General features: G+C 43.3%; 1 protein-coding gene across 4 annotated transcripts in view; it reads left to right on the top strand.

Annotated features, from left to right (window-relative positions):
• Positions 1 to 20,867, top strand: part of JADE2 (jade family PHD finger 2) — a 353,612-nt gene that overhangs the window by 263,137 nt on the left and 69,608 nt on the right. For all 4 annotated transcript variants that reach the window (XM_075344470.1, XM_075344469.1, XM_075344472.1 and 1 more), the window contains exon 8: positions 4,034 to 4,150. In XM_075344470.1, the coding sequence (XP_075200585.1) occupies positions 4,034 to 4,150 (117 nt within the window). The remainder of the gene's footprint in view (positions 1 to 4,033; positions 4,151 to 20,867) is intronic.

The raw sequence follows: 20,867 nt of genomic DNA, 5'->3' as shown, positions 1-20,867 counted from the left end.
GCGGGGTAAGTGACTGTCATGGCGGCGCCCATATACATATCGCTGCCAAATTTTGGTAGTGAAATGTAAGGGGTTAATGGCCGCGGGTGGAAGCGATTCCACCCGCGGCTAGCAGGCACACAGGTCAGCTGTTGATAACAGCTGATATGTGCGCGGATCGCCGCCGCCTGTCGGCGGCAGGGGGCAGGGCTTACCGGCACACGATCCATGACGTACCCAGTACGTCATGTGTCGTTAAGGGGTTAAGGGAAAAATATAAGTACCCACACAAAATTCATTCAACATGACGTGTGCCTGCCAGGTGCAAGTGGAATCGCGCTCCACCCGCGCCTATTAACCTCTTACATCTTGATGTCAAAATCTGACACCGAGGTGTAACAGCGCGCTGTGGAAACCATTAACTTACCCAGCGCCATCGGAAGTCACATGCCGTGATCACGTGACTTCCGATGGTGGCCATGGTAGCACAAGGTCATTTGATGACTCCTATAGCTATCATGAGTTACTTTTTCACACTGCCGGCATTCCGCCATGTGTGAGAGGAGGGCTGCTTTTCTCTAGATCTCAGCCGTGTAGCTGTGATCTGTAGAAATGGAAGAGCGATAAGACTGCTGATCCTTATAGTCCCCTAGGTGACCTAGTAAAATGTTAAAAAAAAAAAAAAGTTTTAAAAATTTTTACAAAAAGTTCAAATCACCCCCCATTTGGCCCATTGAATATTAAAGTGTTAAAAAAATATACACACATTTGGTATTGCCACTTTCAGAAATGCCCGATCTATCAAAATATAAAATCAATTAATTTGATCGGTAAACGGCGTAACGGCAAAAAAATTTCAAACACCAAAGTTACGTTTTTTGTTTGCCACGAATTTTGCGCAAAATGCAATAACAGGCGATCAAAACGTAGCATCTGTGCAAAATTGTACCATTAAAAATGTCAGCTTGAGACGCAAAAAATAAGCAGTCACTGAGCTATAGATCCTGAAAAATGATAACGCTACGGGTTTCGAAAAATAGGGCAAAAAGTGAGCCACTTTTTTTGGACAAACGTAATCATTTTTTTTAACCTTTTAGATAACAGTACACCTATTCATGTTTGGTGTCTACGAACTCGTACCGACCTGAGGCATCACACCAACACATCACTTTTACCATATATTGAACGCGGTGAATAAAATATCCCAAAAACTATTGTGCGATCGCACTTTTTTGTTACAGTTTTTCCACACTTGAAATTTTTTTGCTGTTTTCCAGTACACTATATGGGAAAACTTAAGGTTTCATTTAAAAGTACAACTCGTCCCGCAAAAAACAAGCTTTTATATAGCAATATTAATGGAAAAATAAAAACGTTACTGCTTTCGGAAGAAGGGGAGCAAAAAACAAAAACAAACTGAAAATCGCCTGGGGGTGAAGGGGTTAAGGGTATGTGCGCACAACTTCTAGCCGTTTGCTAACTACAATATTGCACTGGTGTACAATTGAAACTAAATTTTCTGCTGGCCTATGCATTTTTTACCCGAATGAAAAGTGCTGATTCAAGATATGAAGTAAAAAAAATATGCAATACGTCCTAAGGATAGGCCATCAATATAAAAGTAGTGGACATCCTCTTTAAGAGCTAACTCACACTGATGATTCTCACATGCGAGAGCATCGGATGCTATATGTAAATGACACTCAGCTGACACTCTGCTCCAAGTGATGACCTGAGCACAAATGAGAGTATTGAGAACGTAATTTCTCCATCATCCCTTTTGTCTGCATCAGCATATATCGGACTGCACTAGGATGACATCTGAGTGCAGTCAGATGATTTGCATGCACCCATAGACTTGAATGGGTGTGCGCTATCTGATATACACTGCCAATTGCAGAATGAAGTATGTTTTTCTTATGCTATGTCTGTATGAGGAAGAAAAGCGCTGGTCGGCAGTGCACCATATTATAACCTTGGGAAATCCAATAAAACATCAGATAGCACATGGCTGTGTTATACACTAATATGAGCGAGCACTAAAGATCAGACTTTTTCTCTGACCTTAGTCCACTGTGTCAAGTTTTTAACACATATCCTGTGCAGTTTATGTGGTTCCCAAGGTTTTTCCTGCTCACCCCAAAATATGTACTGTATGAGAAGCTTTACGCACAAAGTCACATGTATTTGTCCTTTATTTGGGTGTTGTCAAACAACCACAAATATAACAGAATATATCAGGATCATTTCTGCACCATCCACAAACTGTTTGAGTTTTGGAAGACAAATTCAACAAAAACCTTTTTAACAGAGTTAAATTTGCTGCGACTTGTAAGCCTCTTGAAAGATTGAATGCTGCCATAAGTTCTCACGCTGCTTATATAGCCATAAAATTCTGACATCAACAGTTTTTATTTGCTTATTGAGCAGTCTTCCTATTAGTTATACCGATTTGCATATTCAGCATTTCATTTCGTATATTCAGCATATCTAAATATCATAATCATAAAGAATATTTATGTTATTACTAGAGAAGTTCCTTAGTAAACATTGTTTTGCAGAAAAACCAGACATGACTGGAGGTAACAGATGTGATTTTTAGATTCAGCATACCAAAATTCATTGACATCACATGTTATCTTGTATTCAGCACAAGTGATGTAAAGCAGTGTTATAGAAGTGGATTTGCCAGGAAAACTCAGTGGCTCTGCTGCCAGAAATATGTAGTTAACACATACACTGAGTTTGGTATAACCGTAATGATACTGACCTGAAGACTCATACACCACAATGAACACTGTAAAATCAAAACCTAAACAAACCATAGCGGAATTTGTTTTATCTCACCATTTTATAACATTTTGAATTGTTTTCCCATTTTCAGTATTTTATTTGGTAAAATGAATGATGTCTTTCAAAACTACAATTCATCTCTTATAAAATGAGCAAAAAGTGTTTAAAAGAACTGAGAGTCCTCAGTAGTTGATACCTTTAATGGCTAACTGAAAAGATGACAATAAATAGCAAGCTTTCCAGACTACTCAGGTCTCTTCATCAGGCTCCGTATTACACAAAATCTGAAGAGTCACATATTTATACACAACAGGACATAGAATGGAGCATTCTATGTCCTGTTGTGTATAAATATGTGACTCTTCAGATTTTGTATTCTACTGAGCCTGATGAAGAGACCTGAGTAGTCTCGAAAGCTTGCTATTTTTTGTCATCTTTTCAGTTAGCCATTAAAAGATCTCAACCACTGAGGACTCAGTTTTTTTAAACGATTTTTTTTATCTCCACTGGCTAACACGGTACAAAGATATATTATACCTGTACTAAAATGAGCAATGCATGTCGATCGGAAAATCACGCCGTATGAGAGAAGGAAAGAGCGCAAAATAGGGTCTTACTGTGACAAAGGTGATATGGTTGCTCAACCGGGAAGGTTGTGTTAGACACAACCACTGGTACAAACCTCAGAACGACAGCTACCGCAGCCCTAGTACTGTCATTGCTTCAGGGAACAAGCTAGAGGTTAAAAACCACGCTGCCGTGGGACAAAGATGAATGCAGGATCTTCAATATGATTTGGAGTAAACTCCTTCATCTCTGTGATGTGATCATCCTGATGAAGGTGGTTACTCCGAAACGCTCTGAATAAAGTTACACATCAAAGATCCTGCTTTCCTCTTTGTGCGGCTTTTAACCCCTCCAGTTTGCTCTCTGATAAGAAAATCCTAAAAGTTTTTGAATTTTGAAAGAACAAGAAAAGAAACAAAAAATTACCCAGTCTGGAAAGAGGTTTTTTTTATATAGTTAAAAACGAGTTATTGTCTGATGCTGATTACAGGTTCTTGAGTAACTCTATGTCTGTGTTTTCTTCCGCCTGTGTACTCACTATGGTGTACATTAATATTATTGTCCTACTTGCATATAGTCTGTTATGTTATCTGTGTATTGTAAGATTCTTTTCCTTAGTAATGGGAATATTTCATTGGATTTCTTTTCAATCACTTGGGATGGAGATGACCTTCGGCTCCTGTCTTCCTTGCAGGTCAGCATTGGTTGTCCAGAAAAGATGGAACCTATTACTAAGATTTCACACATCCCTCCAAGTCGATGGGCTTTGGCCTGCAGTTTGTGTAAAGAATGCACTGGTACTTGTATTCAGGTACGTCATTTCCAACAATATTTCTGCTTTGACACTATTATTATTATTATTAATATTATTAATATTATTTATTATTATAGTGCCATTTGTTCCATGGCGCTTTACAAGTGAAAAGGGTATGCATAAAAACTAGTACAACAATCATTAACCGTACAAAACAGACTGGTATAGGAGGAGAGAGGGCTCTGTCCGCGAGGGCTCACAGTCTACATGAGATGGGTGAGGATACGGTAGGTGAGGACAGAGCTGGTTGCGTAGTGGTGTACTGGACTGAGGGTTATTGTAGGTTGTAGGCTTGTCAGAAGAGGTGGGTCTTCAGGTTCCTCTTGAAGCTTTGCACGGTCGGAGAAAGTCTGATATGCTGGGGTAGAGCATTACAGAGTATGGGGGAAGCACGGGAGAACTCTTGTATGAGATTGTGGGAAGAAAAAAAGATAAGAGAGGAGCAGAGAAGGAGATCTTCTGAGGATCTGAGGTTTCATGCAGGTAGGTACCGGGAGACTAGGTCACAGATGTAAGGAGGAGACAAGTTGTGGATTGCTTTGTAGGTCATGGTTAATGTTTTGAACTGGAGTCTTTGGGCAATGGGAAGCCAGTGAAGGGATTGGTAGAGTGGTGAGGCTGGAGAATAGCAAGGGGAGAGGTGAATTAAGCGGGCCGCAGAGTTTAGGATAGATTGGAGGGGTGCAAGAGTGTTGGAAGGGAGGCCAGAGAGCATGAGGTTGCAGTAGTTGAGGTGGGAGATGATGTGGGCATGTACTAATGTATTTGCTGATTCTTGGTAAGGAAAGCACGGATCCAGGAGATATTTTTGAGTTGTAGTCGGCATGAGGTGAAGAGGGCTTGGATGTGCGGCTTGAAGAATAAAGCAAAGTCGAGGGTTACTCCAAGGCAACGAGCTTGTGAGACTGGGGAGAGTGAACAGCCATCAACCTTGATGGATAGGCTTGGTGGAGGAGTTGAATGAGGAGGAAGAAAGATTGTGAATTCTAGAGACAGGCCTTGTAGATTGATTGAATGTTTGATGCGTAGGGATTGCACTGTATCTCTGATGTATGTCTAGCTCTGATACAGAAGTCCGTGCATCAGAGCCAAGTGGCTGCTGTAAAGCAGATATATAAAGGTCTTTATAATCATGTTCAATAAAACAATCTGTAATTAGAATACAAAACTATGTCAGGATCTGGTTTTAGGCTATGTGCGCACTGGAAAATGGAATTTTCTCAAGAAAATTCCGCAGGTATTCAAAGATTACCGCACCCGCGGTAAAAAAATGCGGCAAACGGCACCCGAAAACCGCATGCGGTTTGCTGCGGTTTTACCGCGGTATTGTTTGCGGTATTGCCGCGTGCGGGTTGGGATGTGCTTTATTGCATTGAATGCAATAAAGCACATTGAAAAAAGAAAAAAAAAAAGTCATTTCACTCTGAGATAGATAAAGAGACAGAAGAATAGATAGAGGGATAGATAGAGGGATAGATAGACAGAGGGATAGATAGACAGAGGGATAGATAGACAGAGGGATAGATAGACAGAGGGATAGATAGACAGAGGGATAGATAGACAGAGGGATAGATAGATAGAGGGATAAATAGAGGACAGATCACTGCATTTCCCACGGTCGGCAGTGAGTTCACATTACTGGCCGTGGGAAATGACTGGTAATTACCTCTGCTGTCTGCTGCATTCATTCAGCGCTGTGACAGTCGCGGCTGGATGTAAGCAGCGCTGGACCTGTGGATTACGCCGGAGCTTTGTTTCGGGAGGGGTTAATAAAAGGGTTAACGAGGCTTGTTTGTTTTATTTAAAATAAAGGATTTTTCTGTGTGTTTTATTCACTTTACTTATGGGTTGATCATGTCAGCTGTCTCATAGACGCTGCCATGATCAAGCCTGGAGTTAATGGCGGCGATCCGCCACCATTAACCCCTTGTATTACCCTGACCGCCACTGCTACACGGCGGCAGGAAGAGTCGGGGACACGCCGGTGCTGCCGCATAATGGATGCGACAGTCCCGGGGCAGCTGCGGCTGATATTCTCGGCTGCGGGAGGGGGAGTGAGGCGGGGAATATTAACCCTGCCCCTTGCCCTCCCCAGCCTGAGAATACCGGCCCGCCGCTGTGTGCTTACCTCGGCTGGAGGGTAAATATGCAGCGGAGCCCACGTGCTTTGTTTTCTATATTTCCGTTTTCTTTCTATGTGTGTTCTATGTCTGTGATGTCTGTGATCTCTGTGTGTGTGTTTACTCTCTGCTTTGCTTCCTCTTCCTGTAATGACATCACTTCCCTGCAAAACCGCAGACAAGCGATGTACATTACCGGAGGTAAACCGCGAAATACCGCAGGGAATAACGCAGGAAAACGCAGTGAACCGCACAGAATTTGCTGCCTGCGTTATTCCCTGCGGGATTTCACGATTAACATTGGAGTCAATGTAGTGAAATCCCGCAGCGACGTGCGAAAAAGAATTGACATGCAATTGTTTTTGCTGCGGGAATCCCGCAGCAAAACATGCAGCTGTCAAATTCCGCCCAGTGCGCACAGGATTTTTTTTCCCCATAGGTTTTGCTGGTGATTCACTGCAGAGATGTTAACATTTTCTGCAGCGAAACATGCAGCAAATCCGCAAAAAATCCGCGGCAAAATCCGGTAAGTGCGCACATAGCCTTAAGGTGTAAAAAGATCCCTTAAAGCACTCACTAGTTTATCTACCGTTTGCTGCATTATCCAGACAGTAGCGTTTCCACTTGCAATTTTGGAAATGTTCTCACTTATGTCATCATATCTTTGTATGCTAGGGAAGATGTCTGTTTTGCCATGCTGCAATTATCTAGAATTGGGATTTCCTCGGTAAATACATGTTTTGCTGCCATTTCAAATCCATTCTTGTATCTAAAACGGTTTCTCTTTTACCAAATCATTATGGCTTTTAGCAGTTGCCAGAAATATTTGCTAAGTTTAACCTCTGCTGGGTCAGTTCTTAGAATGATTATCAGCCGTAGGAACACAGAATTTTAGTTGACACATACTGTGGCCTTGATTCATCATTTACAGATTAAGTTGCTTTTCTTTTTTTTTTTTTTTTTTTTTGTCTTGAGGTATTCGTTGACATTTATTGCACCAAATTTATTAAATAGTGCACTCGCTTAATGAAATTGGTGCAAAATCAAAAAATGGCTTCTTTCCTGTCATTTTGTCACACACTAACTTGAGGAAGGTCCAGCGTGAGGCAAAAGACACAACTAACAGGGGTTTCACCATGACAACCAAAAGGTACACCGGGGTCCCTATACAGGTTCCTCACCTGTCATCGAGCAGGAACCTGAAGCCCTGAAAGACTCTACAATAGTCCTGGCTAGTGAGTGGGCAGGTAAGGATCAATAGTAACGCAACTGCACTAAAACAACACACCAGGGAAGGAAGACAAACTGGGAAATCAGCAAAGGATGAACTCCATCATCTTGGCTGCAGTCAGGCACCAGGACTGCAGCCTACACCACAACAGACAGAGTTCCAACAGCTCCTTCCACCTCCAGGCCAAGTCTCAGACTGAGGATTCAATTTAACCGGCACCCTCTACATGGAAAATATAGGGACTGGGAGTGGTCCCAAACTGGAAGTAACTGAAAAGGTAATGAGAAGGCTGCTGGCAAAGAAAACTGACATTAAATATTGAGAGCCTTGCATGGAAATGACTCTCTAGCCCAGAATCTGTCACTAGTCTCATAATGCAGAGAAATAGCCGTGACACATTTTTACCATTTTTGCAACTTTTTGAGTAAAAAGTCTCTTTTTCAAAATGTTGCAAATTATGCAACACTATGAGAGACGTGCATAACACTACACCAGGGGGCGACTGGAGTAAAGATGCACCAAACTCCAATGAATTGATTCACTCAATGATTCAGCCATAAACATCTGGAATCCATAAACTCTGCCCTCAAAGTGGAAAACAAAAAACCCAAAACATTAGAGAATATATAAAATAGACCTAAAAAGGCATAAATAGAATAATGAATTGGGTGCAAACAAAAAAAGACAAAACACACAAAACTAGAGAAAAAACATGAATCGGGGATTGTGTGACTTCTATTTAGGATTAATTTACTCAAAGTATTTGGATGGAAACTGATAATTGTTTCTAAACTAACAGCCCATGTGGCAACTTCTTAAAGGTAATCTGTCATCAGGTTTTGTTACCTCATCTGACTGCAACAAAATGTAGGCAAAGAGATCCTCAATCCAACATGTATCACATAGATTACTGGGTGTAGCTGTTCTCACTTAATTGAAGAATTGAGTTTTAAGCTTGTAGCTAAGCTGGGAGATCTGTCTCGCCCACACCAGGCTCTCTATAGTGATTGTGCATGGACTGTGAGGTGTCAATCACAGGACGGGGTGCTGGACTTTTCTAATGCCGTTCTGGTCCTCCAATGTTAATTACAGGGTGATAAAGCCATTAGTTTAAGTAAACAATGTTAAATAGGACTTTTCTAAACCCTGGAGGAACTCTCACAGGGATTGTGGTATGAAGACAGATTCCATCCTGATGAAGGGATCCAAGTTAGGTCCAAACATGCACATAATGTATATGTAAATAGGAGAACGAGAGTCAAAAAGTGCCGAAAAAGTGAATATAATTTTATTATTTACAATCATGAATGTGCAACCAGCAAAAAAGAGGGTAAAAACACAAAGGGGTGTGAAAAAGCATAGTCAGGACCGCCAAAATGGATGGTATTAAAAAGTGGCCAGATACATGACAAAGTATGCAGGGGAAATATCAAAGTGAATGTTTTAAGAACAATACATATAAAGTGCATGTGCATAAATGCGTATAAATAACCCTGCTCAGACACCCCCAAAGCATAAATAGTCCGATTTCAATCATGTAGTAAGATAGCATATACAGAGTAAAGTGGCCAGTGCATATTAAAGTGGCCAGTGCATGATCCTGAGTATGCAAAGAGGATCCCCCATACCCCACCAACGTACGTTTCGCCTATCTGAGCGCCGTGCTCAAGTTCGGCTTCCTCAGGGAGGGAGAAGGCACTTTTTGACTCTCGTTCTCCTATTTACATATATATGTCATTTTGAGTCTGTGCAATGGTCCCATTGACCAATCTGGGCTAGATTTTGCCCAGCATGACTGTTCATACTGCTGTATGGGGGTACCTATATTTAATACATAATGTATTGTGTAATAAAGAAAACATCCAGAATAGCAGCTTGGTGGGAAGGAATCTTCTTTCAGCAATACTGCGCATCGTGGTTTCCTCTTCTATTGGAGTCTCTAGCCGTGAACACATGGTGCCTTATGTTTGAAAGTAATGCAGCCTCTTCATTGTTTACATTGCTCTGTTCATGGGCACTGTGCTGGGTATTGCAGCATTGTCCCATTCTAAGCAGCTGAATAGATACCCAGTGATAAGATGAAGAGAGCCAGGCCCCCCGATATTATTTTGATGACCTACTGTAGTGCTATGTGATCAGTGTTATGACCCCAAAAATTACTTTTTCAAAATGTACATTTGAACCATAAAGATGATACCTCTAGCATTTGGCGGCATCTGTTTTCTGACTTGCAAACATAGGATAAGTATACATGACTTCTTTTAAAGAGAATCCGTCAGCATGTTTTTGCTATGTAGTCTGAAGACTGTATAATGTAGGGATTTACATACTGAGTTCACGGATGTGCCACTTAGTAGGCTGTGTTTCCACATAATGAAGACTTTATCACCGGGAGATTATCACTGCCTGGACTTCAGTGCATGCCAGCCCTCCTACCATGCTACCCTCTCCTCTGTTAAGCAGCTCACTGTCAATAGACAATATACACAGAGGGCTATATTATACATCTAAAAACTCTGATTGCGTGACAACTGCTCCTCTTAGTAAACTAAGTGATACGTTTCTAGAGTCAGGCTCTCTTCCTACATTATTTGGCTCTCAGATGAGGCAGCAAAATTATGGTGACAGGTTCTCTTTAACCCTTTAGTGACGGAGCTAATTTTCACCTTAATGACCAGACCAAATTTTGCAATTCTGACCAGTGTCACTTCATGAGGTTATAACTCTAGAACGCTTCAACGGATCCCGGTGATTCTGAGATTGTTTTTTCGTCACATATTGGACTTCATGTTAGTACCAAATTTAGGACATTATTTTTTGCGTTTATTTATGAAAAAAATTGAATATTGGCAAACATTTTGAAAATTTTGCAATTTTCAACTTTTGAATTTTTATACCGTTAAACCAGAGATTTCTGTGACACAAAATAGTTAATAAATAACATTTCCCACTTGCCTACTTTACATCAGCACAATTTTGGAAACAAAATTTTTTTTTGTTAGGAAGTTAGAAGAGTTCAAAGTTTATCAGCGATTTCTCATTTTTACATCAAAATTTACAAAACCATTTTTTTAGGGACCACATCACATTTGAAGTGACTTCAATAGCCCTAGATGACAGAAAATACCCAAAAGTGACACCATTATAAAAACTGCACCCCCCAAAGTACTCAAAACCACATTCAAGAAGTTTATTAACCCTTCAGGTGCTTCACATGAACAAAAGCAATGTGGAATGAAAAAAAGCAAAAATTAAATTTTACCTAAAAATATTGCTCTAACCCAAATTTATTCACTTTTAGAAGAAATAACACAACAAAATGGACCCCAAAACTTGTTCCCCACTTTCTTATGAGTGCGCCAATACCCCACATATGGTCAGAAACCTCTGTTTGGACAAATGGGAGGGCTCGGAACAGAAGGAGCAATATTTGAATTTTGGAAAGCAAATTTGGCTGAAATAGCACCATGTTGCATTTACAGGTCCGCTAAGGTACCTAAATAGAAGAAATCCCTCACAAGTGACACCATTTTGGAAACTAGACCCCTCAAGGCTTCTATCTAGGGGTATAGTGAGCATTTTAGATCCACAGGTACTTCACAGATTTTGTTAACGTTACGTTGTCATATTGAAAATTTTAATAATTTTCTCAAAAATGTTGCTTTAGCATCAATTTTCTCACTTTTTCAAGAGGTAATTCCAAAAATTTGACCTCAAGGTTTGTTAACCACTTTTTTATGAGCGCGGTGATACCTCACATGTGGTCTGAAACCTTTGTTTGGACAAATGGGAGGGCTTGGAACGAAAGGAGCAATATTTAAATTTTGGAAAGGAAATTTGGCTGAAAAAGATTGCGGGCACCATGTCACATTTGGAGGACCCCTAAGGTACCTAAACAGCAGAAACCCCGCACAAGTGACCCCATTTTGGAAACTAGGCCCCTCAAGGAATTTATCTAGATGTTTGGTGAGTACCCTGAACCCCCAGGTGCTTCACAGAATTTTATAACGTTGAGCCATGAAAAAAAAAAAATTAAAATTTTACCACAAAATTGTTATTTCAACCAGGTAGCTTTTTTTTTTACAAGAGTAAAAGGAAAAAATTCAGCATAACATTTATTGTGCAATTTCTCCTGAGTTTGGCGATACCTTATATGTGGTGGAAATCAACTGTTTGGGCGCATGGCAGGGCTCGAAAGGGAAGGAGTGCCATTTGACTGCAAAATTGGCTGGAATCAATAGCGGACACCAGGTTGCATTTGGAGAGCCCCTGAGGTGCCTAAACAGTGGCTGTCCCCCACAAGTGACTCCATTCTGGAAACAAGACACCTCAAGGCTTTTATCTAGGTGTATAGTGAGCAGTTTGAATCCACGAATACTTCACAGAATTTGATAAGCTTAGGTTGCCATATTGAAAATTTTCATTTTTTTCACAAAAATGTTGCTTCAGCATCAAATTTCTCACTTTTTCAAGAGACAACAACAAACCGTGGACCCAACAGGTTGTTATCCAATGTCTTATGAGCACAGGGATACCCCACATGTGGCCAAAAACCTCTGTTTGGATAAATGGGGGGGCTTGGAATGGAAGGAGCACCATTTGAATTCTGGAAAAGTTGAGATAAATTGCGGGCACCATGTCACATTTGCAGGGCCCCTTGGGTACCTATACATTAGAAACCCCCCACAAGTGACTCCATTTTGGAAACTGGATTTTATTCAGGAGTATAGTAAGCATTTTGAATCCACAGGTACTTCACAAAAATGTTGCTGTAGCAACAAATGTCTCACTTTTAGGCTATGTGGCCATGATCCAGCGACACGGCGTCTAGTATACAGTGTCAGCCTTCCTGCAGAGATGTGAGTGTTGTCCACAAGAGAACGCAGCTGCCCATGCCCAGTATTTGGGTTCAGGCCGCTGTGGAGCTCTATGCTACCTGCAGAGAACACTCATCTCCGCAGCATAAATTGACATGCTGAGGCTCGTGAAGCTGCACCACAGGTCAGTGTATGCTGCGGAGAAAAGAAGCACAGTGGGCATGATATTTCTAAAAATCCTTCCACTGTGCTTCTACTGCACAACGCAGCGTTATGGACGCAGGGAAAACACTCTGCGCCCAAAACGCTGCAAATCCCGATTGTGGGCGCACAGCCTAAAATGCTACAATGGATGAATGGATAGATGTCAAACAAATATAACGTCCCACCCCCTGCATATTCTAAGCTGGCGCCCTTTAGTGCCTTTCATGTGGCACTAAAGGGTGCCTAGCCTTGTATTTAGCCCCCCAAAAAATTAATAATTAAAATAAACAACGTGGGGTCCCCCCTATTTTTGATAGCCAGCTAGGGTAAAGCAGACAGCTGTAGCCTGCAAACCACAGCTGACAGCTTCACCTTGGCTGGTGATCAATTTGGAGGGCTCCCCAGGCGGTTTTTTAAAAAAAAAAAAAACGTGGGGTCCCCCCCAAATTAGATCACCAGCCAAGGTGAAGCGGACAGCTGGGGTCTGGTATTCTCAGGGTGGGAAGAGCCATGGTTATTGGACTCTTCCCAGCCTAAAAATAGCACGCCGCAGCCGCCCCAGAAGTGGCGCATCCATTAGATGCGCCAATCCTGGCGCTTCGCTCCAGCTCATCCCGCGCCCTGGTGCGGTGGCAGACAGGGTAATATATGGGGTTGATACCAGCTGTAATGTCACCTGGCATCAAGCCCTGGGGTTAGTGATGTCACGGCATCTGAACAGATACCCGACATTACTAGCCCAGTCAAGTAATAGAAAAAAATAAAGACAAAAAAAAAATTTATTTGAAAAAAAAACTCCCCGAAACATTCCTCTTTTACCAATTTATTGAAAATAAATAAATTTCGGTCGCTGTAATCCATTTTGGAGGTCCCACGCCGACTCTGGATCTTCTAGAATATGGGGGGCACGTTCAGGGAACGTATCCCCCATTTTCTGGAAGAGCAAGCTCTCCATGAGCAGTGTGGGTGCAGTAATCTGAGAATACTGCACTCACACTGCCCCGGTCCAACCTAGGGCAGAGTGACCTGCAGTAACCTCATTCTAGAATATGAGGGGCACGCTCACAGAATGTACCCCCCATTTTCTAGAACAGCAGTCTCTCCAAGTGAGGAGTGTGGCTGCAGATTACCGCACTCACCCTCCCCCGGTCCACAGTGGAGCAGCCTGTGCAGTAGCGACGTCAGCGTCCCTGCTTGCAGGGATCCAGCTGACAGCCGCTGTCTGCGCATGCGCCGCCAGCTTTCAAGAAGGAGGCGGCGTGATCGCGGGGTCGGAGCACCAGCAGCCAGGTAACGTAAAACCGGGGGCTGGGGGGGTGACGGCGGGACCTGGGGACAACTTTCTGCCGCATGTGACGTGTCACATGCGGCAGAAAGAGCAGGATGAATGCGGCCGCCATCTTCCACGCTCCGGAGGGGGGAGGGGGGAGGCGGCGGCGGCTCTGGAGAACCGGAGGGTGCTCCGGGGACCAGAGATCTCCGGTGTACTGGAGGAGGGGTCAGGGGGAGGACATTTCCCTCCGATCTGAAATGTTTGATCATTTCAGATCGGAGGGAAATGAATGCAGAGCCAGCGGCGACGGGAGTTTTCAGCGCGCGTCGGCGCCATCTTGGATTTTCCGGAGGGGGGGTAGGGGTGGGGGGGGACTCTCCGGTACCGGGGGCTTTGGGGGCACTAAGGGCTCATATTTATTTCTCATCTGACATGTTTGATCACGTCAGATGAGAAATAAATCAATTTTACCGGCCATTTATTTTTTTTTAATATTGTCGCCGGTATACGGTGTATACCGGCGATCGCATTAACGGGGTCCAGAAAAAACACCCCGATTCATAATCTGGGGGGTCTCAGCTACCCCCGGTAGCTGAAACCCCCGAGATTTTCGGTCGCTGGGGGGCGCTACAGGGTTTTTTCGGGCCGCCGCTTTAAAGCGGCGGAACAGAATAAGTACCCTGTTTTGCCGCCGCTTTAAGTCGTACGGCCGTCGTTATGAGGTTAAACCTTGGAGTCTTTCTGACGTTTCCTTCTCAAGTGTGTTTTTTGTAATTTTTTGGTTGTTTCCTGAGTGATTTTCCTACCGGTTTTGACCACTTTTTTAGGGACTTTCCATGGCTTTTATGACGTCTATTTGACGGTTTTCGGTCTTCTTTTCCCATTACATCAAATAAAGAAGAAACCACTAGAGTTGTAAGCAATCCTATGGTAAAATTTTCAAAAAAACATCCAGCGTCTTTCGGTCATCTTTTGAGGATTCCTATTGACTTGTAAAGTACAGAGGATTTACTAAGCGAAAAATGCCAGAAAATTGACTTCTTTTTACCTCTTGGTGTTTTTAGATACCTAAAGTAGATAAAATATGTTGAAACGCCTGTACATATCCACAGCATGTCCTTTTTACATAGAAATGTTGAAGAGTTTTTGAGACCGTTCTCAAGCAGTTTGCACAGCAGGATCTGGCTGACAAAGAAGGAAGAAACTTGGTTACTTCAAAGTTCTAGGTGACGCTCATATCTAGCACCACGTATCTCACCAAGAGTAACCTTTCCAAAACTGAACTTCTTTTCCCTCCATCCTCCAACCTTCCTAAACCTGACATCTCCCTCTCTGTGTGTGGCACAACGATAGGTTCTAGGCAGCAAGCCCGCTGTCTGGGTGTTATACTTGACACTCATCTCTCCTTCACCTCCTATATACAATCTCTTGCCCACTCCTGTCGCTTGCACCTCAAGAACATCTCTAGAATCCGCCCCTTTCTCACAATGGAAATTACAAAAACCCTCACCGTGGCCCTGATCCACTCTCGCCTCGACTACTGTAACTCTCTATTAATTGGTCTCCCCCTAACTAGACTCTCTCTTCTACAGTCCATCCTTAATGCAGCAGCCAGGGTCACCTATCTGGCTAACCGCTACTCGGATGCCTCTGCTCTGTGCCAGTCATTGCACTGGCTGCCCATATATTATAGGATCCAATTCAAATTGCTTGTTCTCACCCACAAAGCTCTCCACAGTGCAGCACCCTGTACATGTCCGCCCTCATCTCTGACTGTCACCCCATTTGTTCTCTATGCTCTGCAAATGACTTTCGACTAACATCCACACTAACTCGAACCTCCTACTCCCGTATCCAAGACTTCATCCTAGCTGCACCAATCCTCTGGAACGCTCTACCCCAAGAAGCTAGGACAAATCACTACTTGCTCAGCTTCAGACGCTCCCTAAAAACATCTTTTTAGGGCAGCCTATCACACTCCCTATCCAAACTAAATATACATAGTCCCTCCACGCCTTCTCAGAACATAACCCCATGTCAAACTCCATGGCACCCAAATGCATCTCAATGTTCCGGCCGACTGGTCCAGGCAGCCATTATCTAGCCCCCATTTCCTTGAGATGGCTGGATTGTCATTGTAAATAAGCACTTGTACCTTTGTCCTCCCTACCTCATTGTAGATTGTAAGCTCGCACGAGCAGGATTGTCTTTTTTTTTTCCTCGAATTATTGTATTTTCTATAACTGTTACTTGTTTGTATATGATCCTCCTTAATTGTAAAGCGCTGCGGAATATGTTGGCACTATAGAAATAAAGATTATTATTATTATTTTTTTTATAAAGAATTGAACGCAGCAGATGTTAGGGGACCATTAGATTAGTTAGTCATTGGTTTCTGCTCACATGATCTCATATCTAAAGGGGGCTTTACACCCAGCGATATCGCTGGTGAAAGCACCCGCCCCCGTTTTGTGCGTCACGGGCATATCGCTGCCCGTGGCGCACAATATCGTTAGGAGCCGTCACACGGACTTACCTTTGTAAGGGGGCGGTTCGTGCGGTGTCACTAAGCGGCCACCCAATAGAAGCGGAGGGGCAGAGATGAGCGGCCCTAACATCCCGCCCACCTCCTTACTCCCTCATTGCCGGCGGCCGCAGGCAAGCTGTAGTTCGTCGTTCCCAGGGTGTCACACGTAGCGATGTGTGCTGCCTCAGGAACGACGAACAACCTGCATCCTCAACAATCAACGATTTTTAGAAAATGAATGACGTGTCAACGATTTGGTGAGTATTTTTCATAGTTAGCGGTCGCTCGTATGTGTCACACGCAACGACGTCGCTAACCATGCCGGATGTGCGTCACGGAATCCGTGACCCCGGCGATATATCGTTAGATACGTCGCTGCGTGTACACTGGCCTTAAGTCCAATGTTAAAGTGCCCATTCACCAACATAACTACCAAGCTTCTCTAGGACTAAACAATAATAATGAGACACAGACAATACTACAGTAGTTACAACATATTTATATATTGAACTTGATGGGCTTATGTCTACCTTCTACCTTACAATCTACGAAACATAGCATCTGATCATTTCTAGGTCCGGCCTTATGAACACATATACGATTCTCCAGAAACTTGCAGATATCACCCTGGACTGAGCCAAGAATCCAGGACTAGTAAAAGATTCATGAGTGGCCTAAACATCTGTGAATGAATCAGTGTTTTTTTCTTTTTGTTTGTCAGTACTTGATGTAGTAGAGAACACGCAGAGCAATTGTGTTTTGTATCATTAACTTTGGGCCAAGTATAACAAATAGTATCTGGTGCGCTCTGCTGATATCCTGAAGTATAATGGAGAGATCAGAGCTCCTTCCTCCTCCTATCCAGCCAGATACATGCAAACGCGGCCGTCCAGGTGCTGTGATGTTCCAACAAAGACTCAATTACTTTTTAACAATCCAAGAGCTGTCAACTAAAACCGCTCATTCTGTGATCCGGGAACAGTTCTATTATTTATCCCATTCTTTCATAAAAAGGAAACTCAGTCTATTACAATGGAAACACTATATACACAATTATTAGGCAATTTGTATTTTTGATGATTCATTTTATTAATGAGCAACTACAGCGCTGTCAGTCACTGCAATCGCTGTGCTGTCAGTCACTGCAATCACTGTGCTGTCAGTCACTGCAATCACTGTGCTGTCAGTCACTGCAATCACTGTGCTGTTAGTCACTACAATCACTGTGCTGTTAGTCACTGCAATTACTGTGCTGTCAGTCACTCTAGTCAATGTGCTGTCAGTCACTGCAATCACTGTGCTGTCAGTCACTACAATCACTGTGCTGTTAGTCACTGAAATCACTGTGCTGTTAGTCACTGCAATCACTGTGCTGTCAGTCACTCTAGTCAATGTGCTGTCAGTCACTGCAATCACTGTGCTGTCAGTCACTGCATTCATTGTGCTGTCAGTCACTGCAATTACTGTGCTGTCAGTCACTACAATCACTGTGCTGTCAGTCACTGAAATCTGGCGAAATTATTGGACTGTAGTAATTCCAATTACAGTTTAATTTCCTTAAATCTTACTAATGCCACAATTTTAAATAAAGCTTCTTTTATTGAAAGCTGCTCTACTCAATAGCGCTCTCAAACTGCACGCTGTACAGAAATGCACACACTGCTTTACTTATAGAGCTGGGTGTGGCGCGGTGGTCTACATAACTACGGTACTCTCCCTGTGTGACTAGTACATCCCCCAGTTCTCTGGCCCAAATTGAATCCTGATGAGCCAGTCGCTATGGCATTCAATCTATTCGCACAGGCCAGGAACCGAAGTGAGGAACATGGGTATTTTACAATAAGGAGGAAGTGGAGCCTCAAGCACGGAAATAGAGGACAGACTGAAAATAAATGCAACAAGTCAAGAAGGAGAAAGCGGAGGGGAAGTTTTCTGAGAGAGGCTCCATAGGCTATAAAGATATGTAGAGGTTGGTAGGACAAAAGAAAAGCCACAAACAGCAGACAGGCGCCATCACCCCCTTGACAGTGACTTCAGACATTCTGGACACAGGCCAGTCCTATGTTTGGAGTGAGATGGGGACTGTTTTGTTGCCAATGGGCCCCTTGCGAGACCCTACATAGTGTCAGGTGTAGTGGGATGGTTACTTGCTAGGCTGCCTGTCTACACAAAACAGAAGCTGCACTGATAATGCTGGTTTTATATAATCATTATAATTCCCAAACAAGAAGGACTTTGAGTAACTTCAGACTCTGATGACCAAGGCTCATTGTGTGGCCAAAGACAACTCTTCTTCCAATGTGGCCAAGAGATGCCACAGATAAGTTTCTGGCCTCGTAAGGCTGATGAGACGACCTGGTATTTGAAATAAAAAGCAGGCATCCTTGGTAAAGGTTGGTGGGTGTATGTGTTAGACAGGTTTGGTGATTTGCTTTGCTGTCTGAGGTTCCTTTTGAATTGAGATATAATTGAATACTTTCTAATGTACTGACTCAACCTATCCAACCTATTGTCAGCTGTAAATGGAAAAAGATCTAATGGTTTGTTTATATTATCTGACTTTCTAGCGTTAAATGACTGTCGGCCAGTAAATATTTTCTGATGGATGGCTGTTTACAGAGGCAGAACCACGCTTCGGGATGGCTGTTTACAGAGGCAGACCACGCTTCGGTGATCTGTAATAGATCAGTGCACATAGCCATCAATTGTTCTCAACTTCGCAGATCCTGTTTACACAGGATTATGCGCTGCCAAGAAAGGATGATCTTTTGTGCACCACAAAAGATCAAGTCACCCATTGAATATTCATTTTGCCTGTTTACACTTCATAATTATCAGGAAACGTGCGTTCCTAGGAATATTCACCATAATTGTTCAGTGTTTGTGCACCTTAAGGGGCACTTTGCACACTACGACATCGCAGGTGCGATGTCGGTGGGGTCAAATCGACAGTGATGCACATCCGGCGTTGCTGTCGACATCGGAGTATGTGAATCGTTTTTACTACGATTAACGAGCGCAAAAGCGCCGAAATCGTATGATTGGTGTAGCGTCGGTCATTTCCATAATTTCGGAAGGACCGATGTTACGATGTTGTTCCTCGTTGCTGCGGCAGCACACATCGCTGTGTGTGAAGCCGCAGGAGCGAGGAACATCGCCTTACCTGCGTCCCGGCTGCAATGAGAAAGGAAATAGGTGGGCTGGATGTTTATATCCCACTCATCTCCGCCCCCCTGCTTCTATTGGCCGCCTGCCGTGTGACGTTGCTGTGACGCCGCACGACCCGCCCCCTTAGGAAGGAGGCGGTTCGCCGGCCAGAGCGACGTCGCAGGGCAGGTAAGTGCATGTGAAGCTGTCGTAGCGATAATTTTCGCTACGGCAGCTATCACAAGATATTGCAGCTGCGACGGGGGTGGGGACTATCGCGCTCGGCATCACTACAATCGGCATGCGATGTCGTAGTGTGCAAAGTACCCCTAAATCTTTCCAATAAAATGTTTCTTCAGTATTAATCCGTGCGTGAGGTGATCCTTATGATCTATAAACATTTTCAATAAAGGAGCAAAAAGACATACGAGAGGCACTCCCTAAATTAGAAGTGTTGGAACATGTAAAATTATCAAACCATTTAAAACGTGCATTACAGGAATGTATTTCTGTCTAACGGTTTCACATGGAGCCCCTATACGAAGAACAACATTCCCTCAACATTAGTAACTCACTGAAAAACTCTTATTTGAAATATAATACCAAAAACACCCTCTTTCACCACTTCATTAACCCCCAAAACACCCCTGCAGGTCCGAAGTAATCCACATGAGGTCCCACAACGATTCAGCTCTGCTACATCTGAGTCACAGCGCAAGATTATCGAACATGTCCGCAAGCTGTAACTGCAGGCAGAGAATGAGCCGCGATCAGTGGGGATGTCTCTCAGATTAGTCGTGATCATAGCAGAAGGATGACCGTAGGAACCTTTCTGCTGTGACCGTGGCTAGCCTCAGTGACGTCACCGCTGATTGCAGCTCATTCTCTGCTGGGAGCTCACAGGTGGCAGTCCTGTTCGATGATTGTGCACTGTGACGCAGATGTAGCAGAGCTGAATCATTGTAGGACCTCATGTAGATCACGTCAGATCTGCAGGGGTGTTTTGGGGGTTAATGTGGTGAAAGAGGGTGTTTACTATATTTGTATTTTATTCCAAATAAAGGATTTTTTCGATATTTGTGTTTATTTACTTTCACTTACAAATTAGTGATGGCAGGTCTCATAGACCCTGCCCATTACTAATCTACGGCTTAGTGGCATCTGTGGGCTGTTATAACCCCTGCTATTACTCCGATTGCCTCCGAACCAGGGCAGTTGGGAAGAGTTGGGTAAAGCGCCGGGTTTGTCGCATCTAATGTATGCAATAATCCCGGGCAGCTGCATGCTGCTATTTTTAGGCTGGGGCCTGGCCTAACAACCATAGGCCTTCCCAGTCTGAGAATACCAGCCCCCTGCTGTCAAGCTTTATCTTGGCTGGGCATCAAAATTTTAGAG

Source organism: Anomaloglossus baeobatrachus, chromosome 4 (genome assembly GCF_048569485.1).
Source record: "Anomaloglossus baeobatrachus isolate aAnoBae1 chromosome 4, aAnoBae1.hap1, whole genome shotgun sequence".
Taxonomy (NCBI): Eukaryota; Metazoa; Chordata; class Amphibia; order Anura; family Aromobatidae; genus Anomaloglossus; species Anomaloglossus baeobatrachus.
The sequence above is the reverse complement of the archived record's forward strand: the minus strand, read 5'-3'. Positions and strand labels throughout refer to the sequence as shown.